This window comes from Monodon monoceros, unplaced genomic scaffold (assembly GCF_005190385.1).
Source record: "Monodon monoceros isolate NGI ecotype Baffin Bay Population unplaced genomic scaffold, NGI_Narwhal_1 Super_Scaffold_1, whole genome shotgun sequence".
In the NCBI taxonomy this organism is placed as follows: domain Eukaryota; kingdom Metazoa; phylum Chordata; class Mammalia; order Artiodactyla; family Monodontidae; genus Monodon; species Monodon monoceros.
In genome coordinates, this window is record NW_021703765.1 from 60,313,507 (window position 1) to 60,325,607 (window position 12,101).

Below are 12,101 nucleotides of genomic sequence, written 5' to 3' on the forward strand. Positions count from 1 at the left end.
CCATTAGACCGTGTGCTTGGAGAACCTCTCTGCTGCTTAGGCCTACCTGCCTTACAGGACAAACTCCAAATGGCACTAACCCGCTTGCATCTCTGAAGTCCTCCCTTACTGAAAGCTCTTGCAGATGTCCCCAGCCTCCACCCAGACGGAGGGCCAGGAGCACGCAGACAGGTCTTCTCCGAGGATGGCTGTGGGGCTGAGCCCCGCCTGCACCCAGCACCAGGCCAGATGTGCGAGCTGTGGACGGGTGGCTCTGCCAGGACTGAGGGCCAACGAAAGATGCCCAGCCGAAGGCAGGGGACCCACTAGGTCTCTTTGTGCTACAGCCAAGGGGACCTGGTGGGCTTCCTCTCTCCCCCAAAGGCCAGGAAAAAACCTCCCTGCTCCTGGCCATGGGGCAAAGCAGGGCTGTTTAGGTCTCCAGGACAGCACTGGCTTCCCCAGGCCACCTGCCCCACCAGCACCAGCTCAGACGCACCGCGGCCCAAAGGCCACACAGCAGAGCGTGTGTGACAGCCAACGGGGCAGGAACCCACTGTCCCAGGATGGGGCCGACGCACACATGGTCCTGCCTCCATGCAAGTTTCAAACGTGTTGTTTATTTGCTATTTTGATGACTATAAATAAGTGTTTCCACTATGGAAAAGAAAGTTAGCACAGTACATTCTCACGACTGGGTAATGGATTTTCTGAAGTCGTCTTCATTAGGGCAAAAACTTAGAAAAAAACAACCTGAATGTTGGAAGTCAGTTCTTTATATAAAGTCCCTTGTAAAAACAAAACAGAATAAAAACAAACCAAAAAGAAGGGTGCAGGGCAAAATTTAAAAAAAGAAAAAGGGAAAAGACAGGAAGAAAGAATACAACGGGAGCCGACTCATTGCTCCTCCTCAGCCACCTCCTTGGTCTCGTTCTCAGGCTCCTTGCCCTCCTTCACCGAAAGAGCTTCTAGCTTCTCAGCTACTTTCTCGGCACTATCATTTTTGCCAGATCCTGCCAAGACACAGGAACGCAGTAAGAAAGAATCACCGCTCTGCCCAGCCCCGTGGCAGCGGACAGACCACTTCCCTGTGTGCCTCCAGGTAAACACGTGCTCACGCCTGGGACCCCGCTCAGGATGCTTGGCGACCAGCATGGGGCCCTGAGTAAGCAGGTGACCACGAGGACCTCTCCAAGCCTCTGCAGCCCCTGGGAGAGTCCAGGAGACGTCGTGACTTGGCTGCTAGGCCAGGCCAGAAAGCACATGCACGGGGCCCCAGTGGCCGGCTTGCCCCTCAGAAAGCACCCATGTACCGGGGTGGCTGCATTGCCCTTAACAGGTCAAAGTGGTCACAGCCTCCCGGAATGCTGCTGTGGCAGACAGAAAAAGCACCCGCCTGGGGCTGCAGTCAGGTGCAGAGTGAGTCTGCAGAGCCCCCCCGGGCGCCCGCCACCCCATGGGCATCTGGCACCTTTCTTTTCTCTCTCTTCAATCTCTTTCCTGCATTCTTCAAACTTCGTTTTGAATTTCTGTGCATCTGCAGAGGTGAGAAAAGATACCCCCTTAAGGTCCCTGAGCAGTGAGGAGTACGTGTCCTGGTGGGTCTGAAACTCCAAGATTCATAAGGCCTTTCCCAGGCTGCCCCAACCCTCCACCTCCCTGCCTGACTTGGCACCCATCTGGGCAGGGCAGGGTAGTCTTGCTCCTGCCAGGCGCTCTGCTCTCTGCTCCTGCAGGCCCCATTCCCAGAAAAGAGGCGAGGTCCACTCAGCACTGGATGTTCAGTTACTGGGGTGCTGAGCCCCAGCACCCAACCAACCCCCCAGGGCCCACTGGGTGCTGCTTTTGACAACCCGAGCTGGAAAGATGTCCCAGCAGGGGAGAGGTCTGCCTGGGCACTGCCCTTGCTGGCACTCAGGCCATGGTGAGAGAACAGGTCGGCCCTGGGCAGACTGCCAGCACAGGCCTCTGTGAACTCAGCAAAGGAACCACACTGTCATGGACTCAAGAGTCTGGGCAAGACCTCGAGGGCACCGAGATCCCTTCCCCGAGGGCCCATCAGGCAGGGCAGGAACAGTCCCCACCACACGCTTCCCAGCTGCCGTCAACTCTCCCAGGAAAGCAACAGCACTGGCGTCTGCAACCAAACCGCTACACCATTAAGAAGCAGCGGCAGGCTGGCCCAGGCCTGCTTACTCTCGGCGTTAAGGAAGCGGATGGCCAGCAACTCCTGCTTGGGGCACTCGTCAGCGAAGTCTGCGTGGGTATTCCAGACCCAGGCACGGTCACTGCCTGCGTTCGGCTTCAGCTCCATCATTGGCGTGACTGGAGAGAGAAGCCCCATGAGGATGGTGCAGCTATCAAGCTGGCCCACCCACCCTGACCCCTGAAGGCCCGAATTGGGGCAAAACAGGCCTGGTTTGGGGTTTGCCAACCAGGCTCAGACAAAGTCCTGTGGGGTCTGGATTTTACCCAAACCTCTGAAAACATCCTATGTTCACTTAAAACCAGGACCGCCCTGAATCTGGGAACAGGGTGGCCCATTCCCTGACCACGAGGACACCTCAGCGAGGGTTTCCAATCCCAACTCAGCCAAGGCCTCCAATGCCACCATGGTTGCTCACGCCCAGCCCCACGGCCCTGCCCCTGTCTGAGCAGCCCCCAGACCCAGCGCAGACATGGGCCACAAGGCCTGGTGCGCCCAGCCCTTCCAGTGAAGGGCACCCACCACGTGGCTGTGTCCATGCTTGGCCGCTCCATCTGGGACCTGGCCCACAGAAAGTGGGGAGCGGCAGAGGAGCGGAAGCCAGGAAGTGGAGTGATCACTCAGGAAGGCCATGGTCAGACCAGGGCAACCACTCTCAGCCTTGCACTGTCCAGGGACACCACAGGGAACGAGGCCACCAGAAGTGGACACTGAGGGCCTCGTGACCTGCTCGTACGTCACAGAAGGTTGAGCCACGGCCGGGAATAAGCACAGCTGTCCATCTCCTCAGACCTCGCACAGACTCAAGGGGGACGAGCTCCCCAAGAAACAGGAGCACCCCAGAGCCACGCTCACCCCACGGCCCTGGCAGAAGCCTCCTGAGATACAGGACATGCCCAGCCTCAGGAATACGTCACATTCTAAACCGAGAGCGTCATCCCAGCCCACAGACACCCAGTGATCCCGCATTCCTACAGGGCACCAGGCCTGGGACCCACCTGCAGCTCACAGCAAACAACCCAGTGACTGGCCTGGCTCTGAGAAAAGCAGGGGGTCAGGGAAAACCCCCGGGGAAACACCTCAAATTGGGTTGGAAGACAAGGACCAGGCCAGAGCCGATGGCCTGGGCAGGGTGGGAGGACCATGGGGCAGGGACATGGAGTCTGGCCCGTGAAGGCCAGGGGGACTGTGGTGCCAGGAGGCCCCTCCCTGCTCATCTGGCCACATCACCCTCCAGGGCTGCTCCCTCTGGTTCCTGCCAGGGTCACCTGTGTGCCCAGAGGAGGGGCCCTGCCCCGCCGGACACTTTTGCTTCCAGACACACACTCGCGGCTCCAGAGCAGCCCAGTAACCAAGGGACTGAAATGGGGGGAATCTTACTGTCACCCCTTCGCCAGCCAAGCTGCAGGTGGCTTTCCCTGGACGCCCCACACTGTGCCCGGGGCCACCTACTGTAGTGGTTGGCGCAGATCTTGAGGGTCTTGTCCCTGCGCATGAGGAGGCGGATGGTCCCCTTCTCCTTGTGCTTCAGCAGTTTGACGTCCCCAGTGCCCCGCTCCTTCCACTCCGGGAGGTCGTTCTCTGAAGCGAACCGGAACAGCTTGGCCCGCCTTTGAGGAAAGCCATTGAGCGAGGGGTTAGGCAAGCACGGAAGGGGACGAATGAGCCTGCGCCCGCGGTGTCACGAGACACCCTTGCCTTTCTTTTTACTCCCAGAACCACAAGTCAAGACGTCAACAAAAGAGTGAGGCGGCTCAACAAACTCCAGGTTTTTACTTCACAATAAAAAAATTTCCTAGAAGTTGCAACATATTCCAACAGAAAGACCTGACCTCTCAGAGAGCCCACCACGTCCTGGGCAAGGCTGCAATCACGGGACGGGGGGCTCCCTGGCGTCCCCGGCGCCACAAGGGCAGCACGAAAGTAGGCAGGAGCCGAGGAGCCTTCCCTCTGCTGGGAAGACAGGGCTGCAGGCCTCTGCTCAGGCTGCCAGGCTCTGGCCCAACAGCCCGCCTTCCTGTCCAGAGCAGCCCTGCCCTTTGCTTCCCCACAGGACCCCAGCTCAGCCGGTCCCTTTCCTGTGGAAGACTCTGCTCTCCGAACTCAACTCTGTCAAGGGAGATGCATCCTCAGGAAGAAGTCCCAGGCCCATCATGAGGGCCCCGACCCCCTCAGGATGCCAGGAGGTGCAGCAGCATTTCTATGCAGATCAGAGACCCAGAAAACCAGTATCTTTATGGAGCCGCCCAGCACCCTCTGAGACCCAAGGGGTGCAGACAGCTTCTCCTTCCCCAGACCCTTGGGAGTGGTGGGGAGGGGCTGGTCTCTCCAGCCTCCCTGTCTTAGAGGGAGGAGTCGCAGTGCTGGGATCCCCTCTGCTTCCCTCCCCTGACCCACAGCAAAGCACTCAAACCATAACCTGGCATCTTGGACAGAATTTGAATGGGTGGAGAGTTTGCTTCCCCCTGATTTCCACTAACTTGTAGCTACATTAGCGTCTCCTGCGATCCTGCGTGTCCGCGCGGTGCCGTCACTTTGTTGCACACATCTGGATGCACGGCTTCTGTGACCACTGCTTCAAAGTGACACGGCCACCGTAGCTTCTTGTTGAAAGCACCAAGAATCACGTATGATTTTTAAAGAGTAACTTTAATGACTATAGCACCGCCCACTCTCATTTGTAATTCCAAGCATTGTTTTGTATACTAAAAGTATTGAATTGGAAATTCATAAACTTCAAAGTACGCCCACACTTAAGGAAAAAAGATAATAGTAAAGACCCGATGCTCAACCAGCGGCAGGGGGCTGAGAGAGTCTTAGAGGCAAGGACAGGGGTCTTGGGGAGATGTCCCTTGTGGACAGAGCAGTGGTAACATGACACCTGGGAGTGCCCATGCCCTCCCCAGGACTGGCCTCAGGGCAGCAGGAACACCCAGGACCTAGGAATGAGTTGATTCTAACAACAGCCTTGATTTCCACGTGGGAGTAGCCATCACAAAACTCTCCGTGTGGTTAAAGGTCAAGCCAAGACCTTGACACCCGTAAAAACCAGTTACTATCTTATACTAAAAATGCCTACTTCTGAAAAGACACCAACTTACTTACATTTTAAAAAGCTCCTCTTCATCTTCTTCCAGCGTTTTAATTTCTTGCTCAGGAAGAGAAACTATTGGTTCAAACTGGGGGTCATGGTTGGACTCGTCGGCATTCTCGGTGGAGGTGTCGTGGTCCTCGTGAGTGTCCTGTGGAGGAGGGTGGAGATATGACCCTACTGGCCACGCCAGAGCTCACCAGTGGCCACAGCCATCATCCCCACTAGTGAAGGGCCTCACCACAAAGCAAGGGATTAAAAAAGCCTTTCAACCCAAAGCTTTTCTCCGGGATCTGCAGTGAGACACCAGACTCCGACACCCTCCCCCAGATGCAACAACCACACCTGCACAAACTGACTGGTCTCCCTAAACCCTGAAGCTCCCAGTGCCGGGGAGAAACTGCCCCAGGCTCCTCATCTGCAAGATGCAGATGCTGGTACTGCCACGCACAGACTACGGACACGATGATGGAGGAAAGAGGGCCTAGAAAGAAACACTACCGCTAAAACAAAGCAACCCTTTGAGCTTTTGCTGGTTGAGAAAAATCTGTGTTCTTGCTTAAGAGGAGAAAAAGTTGTGATGGGTCTGCTAGCGTTTATACAGGACTCACATTTCTGCCGGCAGTTATACCTAGGTTGGGAAAATTACGTTTAAAATTCAAAAGAATTCACACAAGAGCCACAGAATTCTAATCCAGTACAAAGAACTAACTGTAGAGCACAAAGGATCATGTTTTAGGTTGTCTCACGGAGCACGTGGCTTGGCAATCCATAGCCCGGGAGGATAAGACACCCAGACTTAGCTCCCGGGCTCTGCCCAGAAACGCAGGCCTTCGCCGACTCCTCGGCCGGATCGCACCGGGCCGCACGGCCACCCCCGGGCCCCCGCTGCCACAGGCCACCCGCCGGGTCGCGCGGGAGCGGAGGCCGGTGGCGGCTCGGGGACCAGCACCGGATGAATGGGGCTTTGCGCGGGCCGCGGGCGGGCGGGGGCCGTCTCGGTGTGGGGCCCTCGGGGATCGAGCGGGAGGCCTGCGCCTGCCCGCGGCCCGGCGGCCAGGAGTGAGAGCGAGGCCCGGCCGCCCCAAGGTCACGCGGCCCCGCGCCTGAGCCCGCTGGCCGGCGGGGGTTGGCGGCGGCACGGGCCTCCCACGTGGCCGCCGGCAGCGGCCCCGGCCCGCCCGGCCCCCGGCCCAGTCCGCCCAGCCCGGCCCACCTTGGCGGCCGCCATGGGCGCGGCGGCGGCGGCGGCTCGGCTGACTCGGTCGTCGCGGGCTCCGCGGCCTCTCGGCGACTGGTCGCAGCTCCTTCCTCCGCGTCTGGCGCCGGCACCTCCCGCCCGCCCTCTCTTCCCTCCGCCCCGCGACCCGAACCCCGACCCCTGACCCCGGCGGCGGGAAACGCGCCGCGATTCAAAACCAGCGCAGCTTTATTGGCTCAGGAGGCGGACACTCTCATTGTCCAGCCCGCCCCGCGCTTCCCGCCAAAACGCCCGCAGCGCATGCCCGGCCCGCCCGGAGGCCGGGGAGCGCGCACTCCCGGCGGCCCTCGCGCGCACTTCCGTCCGCGGCCGCGCGCGCCCCTAGAGCTCGCGGACAGTGCTGGGGGTCCTAGCGGCGCGTGGCGATGACGTCGGCGGAAGCGGGGACGATAGAGACGCGCCGCCTCAGCTGCGCGCGCCGGCTGACGAGAGAGCGGCAGGCGAGGAGAGTGGTGAGCGCGGGACCCTGCCTGTCTGGCTGCGCAGCCCGTGCCTGAGACCCGGACCTGAGCGCAGAGGGTACGAGTCCCGCCCCTGCCCGGGCCGGAGCAGGGCCGGCCTCGCCGAGTCGCAGCCGCTCTCCGCGCGCCGCCCGTGTGCCAGGCCCCGAGCGAGGCGGCGGACGGAGCGGACGATGGGTGACGAGCTCGACGGCGAAGTACGGTGAAGGGAGACCCTGGCGGAGCCGGGGGCGGGTGGTGAGATGGGACGGGGAGGGAGAAGCTCGGAGCGCGCGGGCCCCAGCCAGCCCGCCTGTCTGCTGTCTCCACGCAGGGCCGGGCGTGCGTGGGGGGCCCCGGCCAGGACGGCCCCAGCGTGCCGGGCAGCCCCGCGGCCCCGGGCCCCCATCAGGGGGAGGAGCAGGCCACGGGGGCCGGGGCCGCGGGACCGGGTGCTCAGCCGGGGCCCTACGGCTACATCCGGGCTGGCCTGTTCACCTCGGAGATCTTCAAGCTGGAGCTTCAGAACGTGCCGCGCCACGCCAGCTTTAGCGACGTCCGGCGCTTCCTGGGCCGCTTCGGGCTGCAGCCCCACAAGACGAAGCTGTTCGGGCAGCCTCCCTGCGCCTTCGTGACCTTTCGCAGCGCCGCCGAGCGCGACAAAGCCCTGTGTGTGCTGCACGGCGCCCTGTGGAAGGGCCGGCCGCTCAGCGTGCGCCTGGCCAGGCCCAAGGCTGACCCCTTGGCCCGGAAGAGGCAACGGGAGGACCAAGGGGAGCCACCTGCCACCCCCGCCACGTGCATTGCTGATGTGGTGACCCCTCTTTGGACGATGCCCTACGCGGAGCAACTTGAACGGAAGCGGTTGGAGTGTGAGCAGGTGCTGCAGAAGCTTGCCAAGTGAGTGTGGGTGCAGGCACTCCTGGGCAGAGCGCCCATCGGCGGCTCCCTGTGCGCTCAGCCTGCGCAGATACCCCTTTGGGGAGCCAACCAGTAAAAACCCTGTGTTACCCGGTCGGGACAGTGAGGTCCCAAAAAGGGGCCCAGGTGCTTGGGCAATTGGAGCCTGACCTCTGCCCCTCCTTTGCCCCGCAGGGAAATCGGGAGCACCAACCGCGCCCTGCTCCCTTGGCTGCTCTTACAGAGGCACAAACACAACAAGGCCTGCTGCCCACTGGAGGGGGTCCGGCCATCACCTCAGCAGGTCAGGGCCTCTGCTCTCACAGAAGCTCCTCCCTCCTGGCTCTTCCATCTCTCTTCCTGCTGCGCATCTGCTTATGGTTCTCATCAAGTGCTTGTTGGTTGTAAGCCTTTTGCTCGGGGCTGCCAGGGCCTGCAGGGGAACCAGGGCCTTGGTCACTGCTGTCTTTTGCTGTGCACCCTCCATGCACGAGTGCTGGACCGCTGGGGTAAGGGTGGGCATCTCTGTTTCCTTCTCCTCTCCTTGCAGACCGAGTATCGGAACAAATGTGAGTTTCTTGTTGGCGTTGGGGTGGATGGGGAAGACAACACAGTCGGCTGCCGGCTTGGCAAGTACAAGGGCGGGACGTGTGCTGTGGCAGCCCCCTTCGACACCGTGCATATCCCTGGGGCCACCAAGCAGGTGGTGAAGGCTTTCCAGGAGTTCATCCGGTGAGGACACGTGGCTGGGCTGGTGGCTCCGGGACATCCCGAGGCAGTCTGGGAGCAGAAGACCTGGGTCCTATCTGGGGGGTCTGGTGGGTGTGGCTGGAGGAGAGAGCAGGGACGCTGCTCACCCTATCTTGGTTGGCAGATGTCAGGGACTTAGGGCCATCTGTGGCTCCCACAGGTCCACTCCCTACTCGGCGTATGACCCGGAGACATACTCGGGTCACTGGAAGCAGCTGACCGTGCGCATCAGCCGCCGTGGCCAAGCCATGGCCATTGCCTACTTCCACCCGCAGGTCTCAAGCGGGTGGCTTGCTGGGGGAGGGGTGTCTGGGCCAGAGCAGACTTCGACACAGTCTCATGGGCTTTTTCTACTGCCTGCTCCAGAATCTGAGCCCTGAGGAGCTGGAGGGGCTGAAGGCTTCTTTGGCACAGCACTTCATGGAGGGGTCAGGCAAGACCAGCGGGGTGACTTGCCTCTACTTCGTGGAGGAGGGACAGCGGTTAGTAGTCCAGGTGGGGCTGGGCGGGTTTCTCCGAGGACTGGTGACACCAATAGACCCACCTTCCCGCCCACAGAAAGACCCCCAGCCAAGAGGGCCTGCCTCTGGAGCACGTGGCCGGGGACGAGTGCATCCGCGAGGACCTGCTGGGGCTGACCTTCCGGATTTCCCCTCACGCCTTCTTCCAGGTGACCAGATCCCTGGGCTCCGGGCTGGTGCAGCAGAGAGGGGAGAGCATCCAGGCAGGGAGCTGCCAGGGCTGTGAGGTCGGCCACCTGGAAGAAGGGCTACTAACCGTGGCCACTCGCTAGACCCTGGTGACCACCCTGTGGGAGGGTGGCTTGTGGGCACGACACCAGGCTCTGGCACTGGTGGGGTCTGGTATCTGCTGCTGCAGGGGTCTCATGGGTCCAGCTTTCAAGGAGGTGGGAGGGGGGCAGCATTGAGTTGCTTTCTTGGGCCGGGAGACTGGGTGTGGACGGAGGGGCCCTGGGGCCCTCAGGCAGTTAGAGGTGGAGAAGGGAGTCGGGGGGGGGGCGACCAAGAGCACAAGCGCCTGGGGATGCAGACACTGGGGGGCTGGTGGGCAGCGGATAGGCTGCTCTGATGCGTAACCCACGCCCAGGTGAACACCCCCGCGGCTGAGGTGCTCTACACGCTCATCCAGGACTGGGCCCAGCTGGACGCAGGGAGCACGGTGCTGGACGTGTGCTGCGGCACCGGCACCATCGGCCTGGCTCTGGCCCGGGTGAGCCCTCCTACCCCGGTCAAGAGCATGCTCTCCCCCACCCCACCCTTGTGTCATCACCCGTCCTGTCTGTCATGATCCCCCTAAGATGACTTCAGACTGTTCCAGGTCCTCTTCCGCTGCCCCCCAGAAGGTCCAGGGGTGGGGAGGGGTGCCATCAGTCTGCCCTGTTTTTGCTCCAGAAGGTAAAGAGAGTCGTGGGGATCGAGCTGTGCCAGGAGGCTGTGGAGGACGCCCGGGTGAATGCCCTGGACAACGGTGAGAGCTAGCGGGCCTCACAGTGGGTGGCAGGCCCTGTGTGTCCCTCCACAGGGCACCTGGGACCCACCCAGTGGCTCCTAGGGCTCATGGGGTGGGGGCAGAAAGGGCCCCTACTGCGCGGACCTATTGGGCGCCCACGATGCCTGGGGCTGCCCCGCAGGGAAGGGTTTTCTTGAGGTGTCTTCTGGGGGCTTCTGGACATGGCTGGGCAGATCTCTGGGGGGTGTCCCGGGCCTCATGGCAGGGCTGCTGCTCTGTCACCTCCAGAGTTGAGCAACGTTGAGTTCCATTGTGGGAGGGCCGAGGACCTGGTGCCTGCACTGGTGAGCAGACTGGCATCCCAGCAGCTCATGGCCATCCTGGACCCACCCCGCGCCGGTCTACGTGAGTGGTGTCCACCTGAGGGGTGGTGTGGGGAGGCAGAGGGTGGCCCACTAGGCTGCCTGGTCTCGGGCCCCTGTCTGCTCCTTGAGGGGGAGCCATTGGGGACTCTCCCTTGAGGGGTCTGTGCCTCCCCAGATTCCAAAGTGATCCTGGCTGTCCGCAGAGCTGAGAACCTCAAGCGACTCCTATATGTCTCCTGCAACCCCCGAGCAGCCATGGGCAACTTTGTGGAGTGAGTGTGGGGCATGGGTGGACGGGGCCTCACCCCAGGAGACCCGGCTGTACCCACGCAGTTGACCATGGCACTCCCTCCCATACAGTCTCTGCAGGGCCCCGTCGAACCGGGTGAAGGGCAGTCCCTTCCGGCCAGTTAAGGCTGTGGCCGTGGACCTGTTCCCACAGACCCCACACTGTGAGATGCTCATCCTGTTTGAGAGAGTGGAGCACCCCAATGGTATGGGGGCCCTGGAGCCCCAGGATCCTCCAGTCCAGCCCCCACCAGGGCCCCCAGGTGACACCCCACCAGAAACCAGGGCCTCCCCTGCTTCTTAGTCCTCTGGGGCAGCAGAAACCAGCCTTTCCAGAACAGCACCCAGACTGCATCATGGGCAGAATCCTGGGGCTCCCCAAGTCCTTGCCCTGCCCGGCCTGGCATACTCAGGCAGTAGCCACAGAGGGTACAAGACCCGTGTCCCCGTGGGCTCCTGTGGCCTGCTCTCCCCTCACCCCCAAAATGGGCCGCAAGGGCTGGAATAAACAAGTGCTGAACTACCAATGTTTGTGATAAGAACTCAGAGCCTGGCACACAGGGACTCTCCTCTACCCTCACCACAGGTGCAACGGGGCAGGGCCAGAAGCGCTCATAAGAATTGGCCCAGTTGGAACAGTTCTCCCAGCTCTTCGCGTGGCCAAAAGTCCCGGTGTCCCAGCAGAGAGCCTGCTGTCTGACAAGAGACACAGGCCTTGCGGCCAAAGGCCAACTGTACACATGGTGTGGGGAGCACAGAACGAGATGCTGCCCTACTGCCCTTCCCCACCCTCATTGCAGTCCCATCCCCAAAGGGACATACCTCCCAGTGACCACAAGAGCTAGGGGTGGGGTTGGGACACCACTCAGCTGCTCTGGCCTTCAGGGCAGCTCTAGCCAATTACGGACCACCTCATGGCCAGAAGAAAGACAGACCAGCCATTTCCTTTTGGACATTTTGCTTTATGCGTTCAGACAATCAAGGCTCACCCCTATAGCCATGGCCCAGCTGCCACCTGGGAGGTACACGAAGGGTGGTGGCCACCCAGAAGTGGCCTCAGCATAGGCTCCCCCTGCCCTCTGCCCCCTCAGTACGGCTGTGTTCACAGGATACTTGCACCCATACACGGGACAGAGGAAGGACTCGGGGAGACCTCAGTGAGGCTCACCTGCCTCCAGTGTGCACAAAGCTTTGGTTCGAGGTGGTGCATCTAACTGTTTTAAGGGCAAACAGTTATAGTCAAATGGTTATTCACAACTGCAGACAGGGCAGGACAGAAGCAAGTGTGTAATTATAGCAACTCGATTTGCGGACTCTCTTTTACAAAGGTCGGCACAGGCGCCAACCTCAG

The 12,101-nt window shown here is 61.0% G+C and overlaps 2 protein-coding genes and 1 non-coding gene across 3 annotated transcripts; 1 reads left to right on the forward strand and 2 right to left on the reverse strand.

Annotated features, from left to right (window-relative positions):
* Nucleotides 1-579: 579 nt before the first annotated feature.
* On the reverse strand, nucleotides 580-6,765 carry RANBP1 (RAN binding protein 1). The gene is made up of 6 exons (XM_029222627.1): nucleotides 6,493-6,765; nucleotides 5,291-5,427; nucleotides 3,638-3,795; nucleotides 2,176-2,304; nucleotides 1,451-1,516; nucleotides 580-992 (listed from the first exon to the last, which is right to left on the reverse strand). The coding sequence occupies exons 1-6, from the start codon at nucleotides 6,505-6,507 to the stop codon at nucleotides 877-879; spliced, it is 621 nt and encodes a 206-aa protein (XP_029078460.1). The 5' UTR covers nucleotides 6,508-6,765; the 3' UTR covers nucleotides 580-876.
* Nucleotides 1,283-1,408, reverse strand: LOC114902227. The gene has a single exon (XR_003795423.1). It is a non-coding gene; the product is annotated as a small nucleolar RNA SNORA77 (small nucleolar RNA).
* A 162-nt stretch (nucleotides 6,766-6,927) lies between the features above and the next one.
* Nucleotides 6,928-11,986, forward strand: TRMT2A (tRNA methyltransferase 2 homolog A). Its single transcript, XM_029222616.1, has 12 exons — nucleotides 6,928-7,195; nucleotides 7,312-7,877; nucleotides 8,073-8,181; nucleotides 8,428-8,609; nucleotides 8,788-8,902; nucleotides 8,994-9,109; nucleotides 9,186-9,297; nucleotides 9,735-9,857; nucleotides 10,040-10,115; nucleotides 10,386-10,502; nucleotides 10,638-10,734; nucleotides 10,823-11,986. The coding sequence occupies exons 1-12, from the start codon at nucleotides 7,172-7,174 to the stop codon at nucleotides 11,052-11,054; spliced, it is 1,869 nt and encodes a 622-aa protein (XP_029078449.1). The 5' UTR covers nucleotides 6,928-7,171; the 3' UTR covers nucleotides 11,055-11,986.
* The last annotated feature ends 115 nt before the right edge of the window (nucleotides 11,987-12,101 follow it).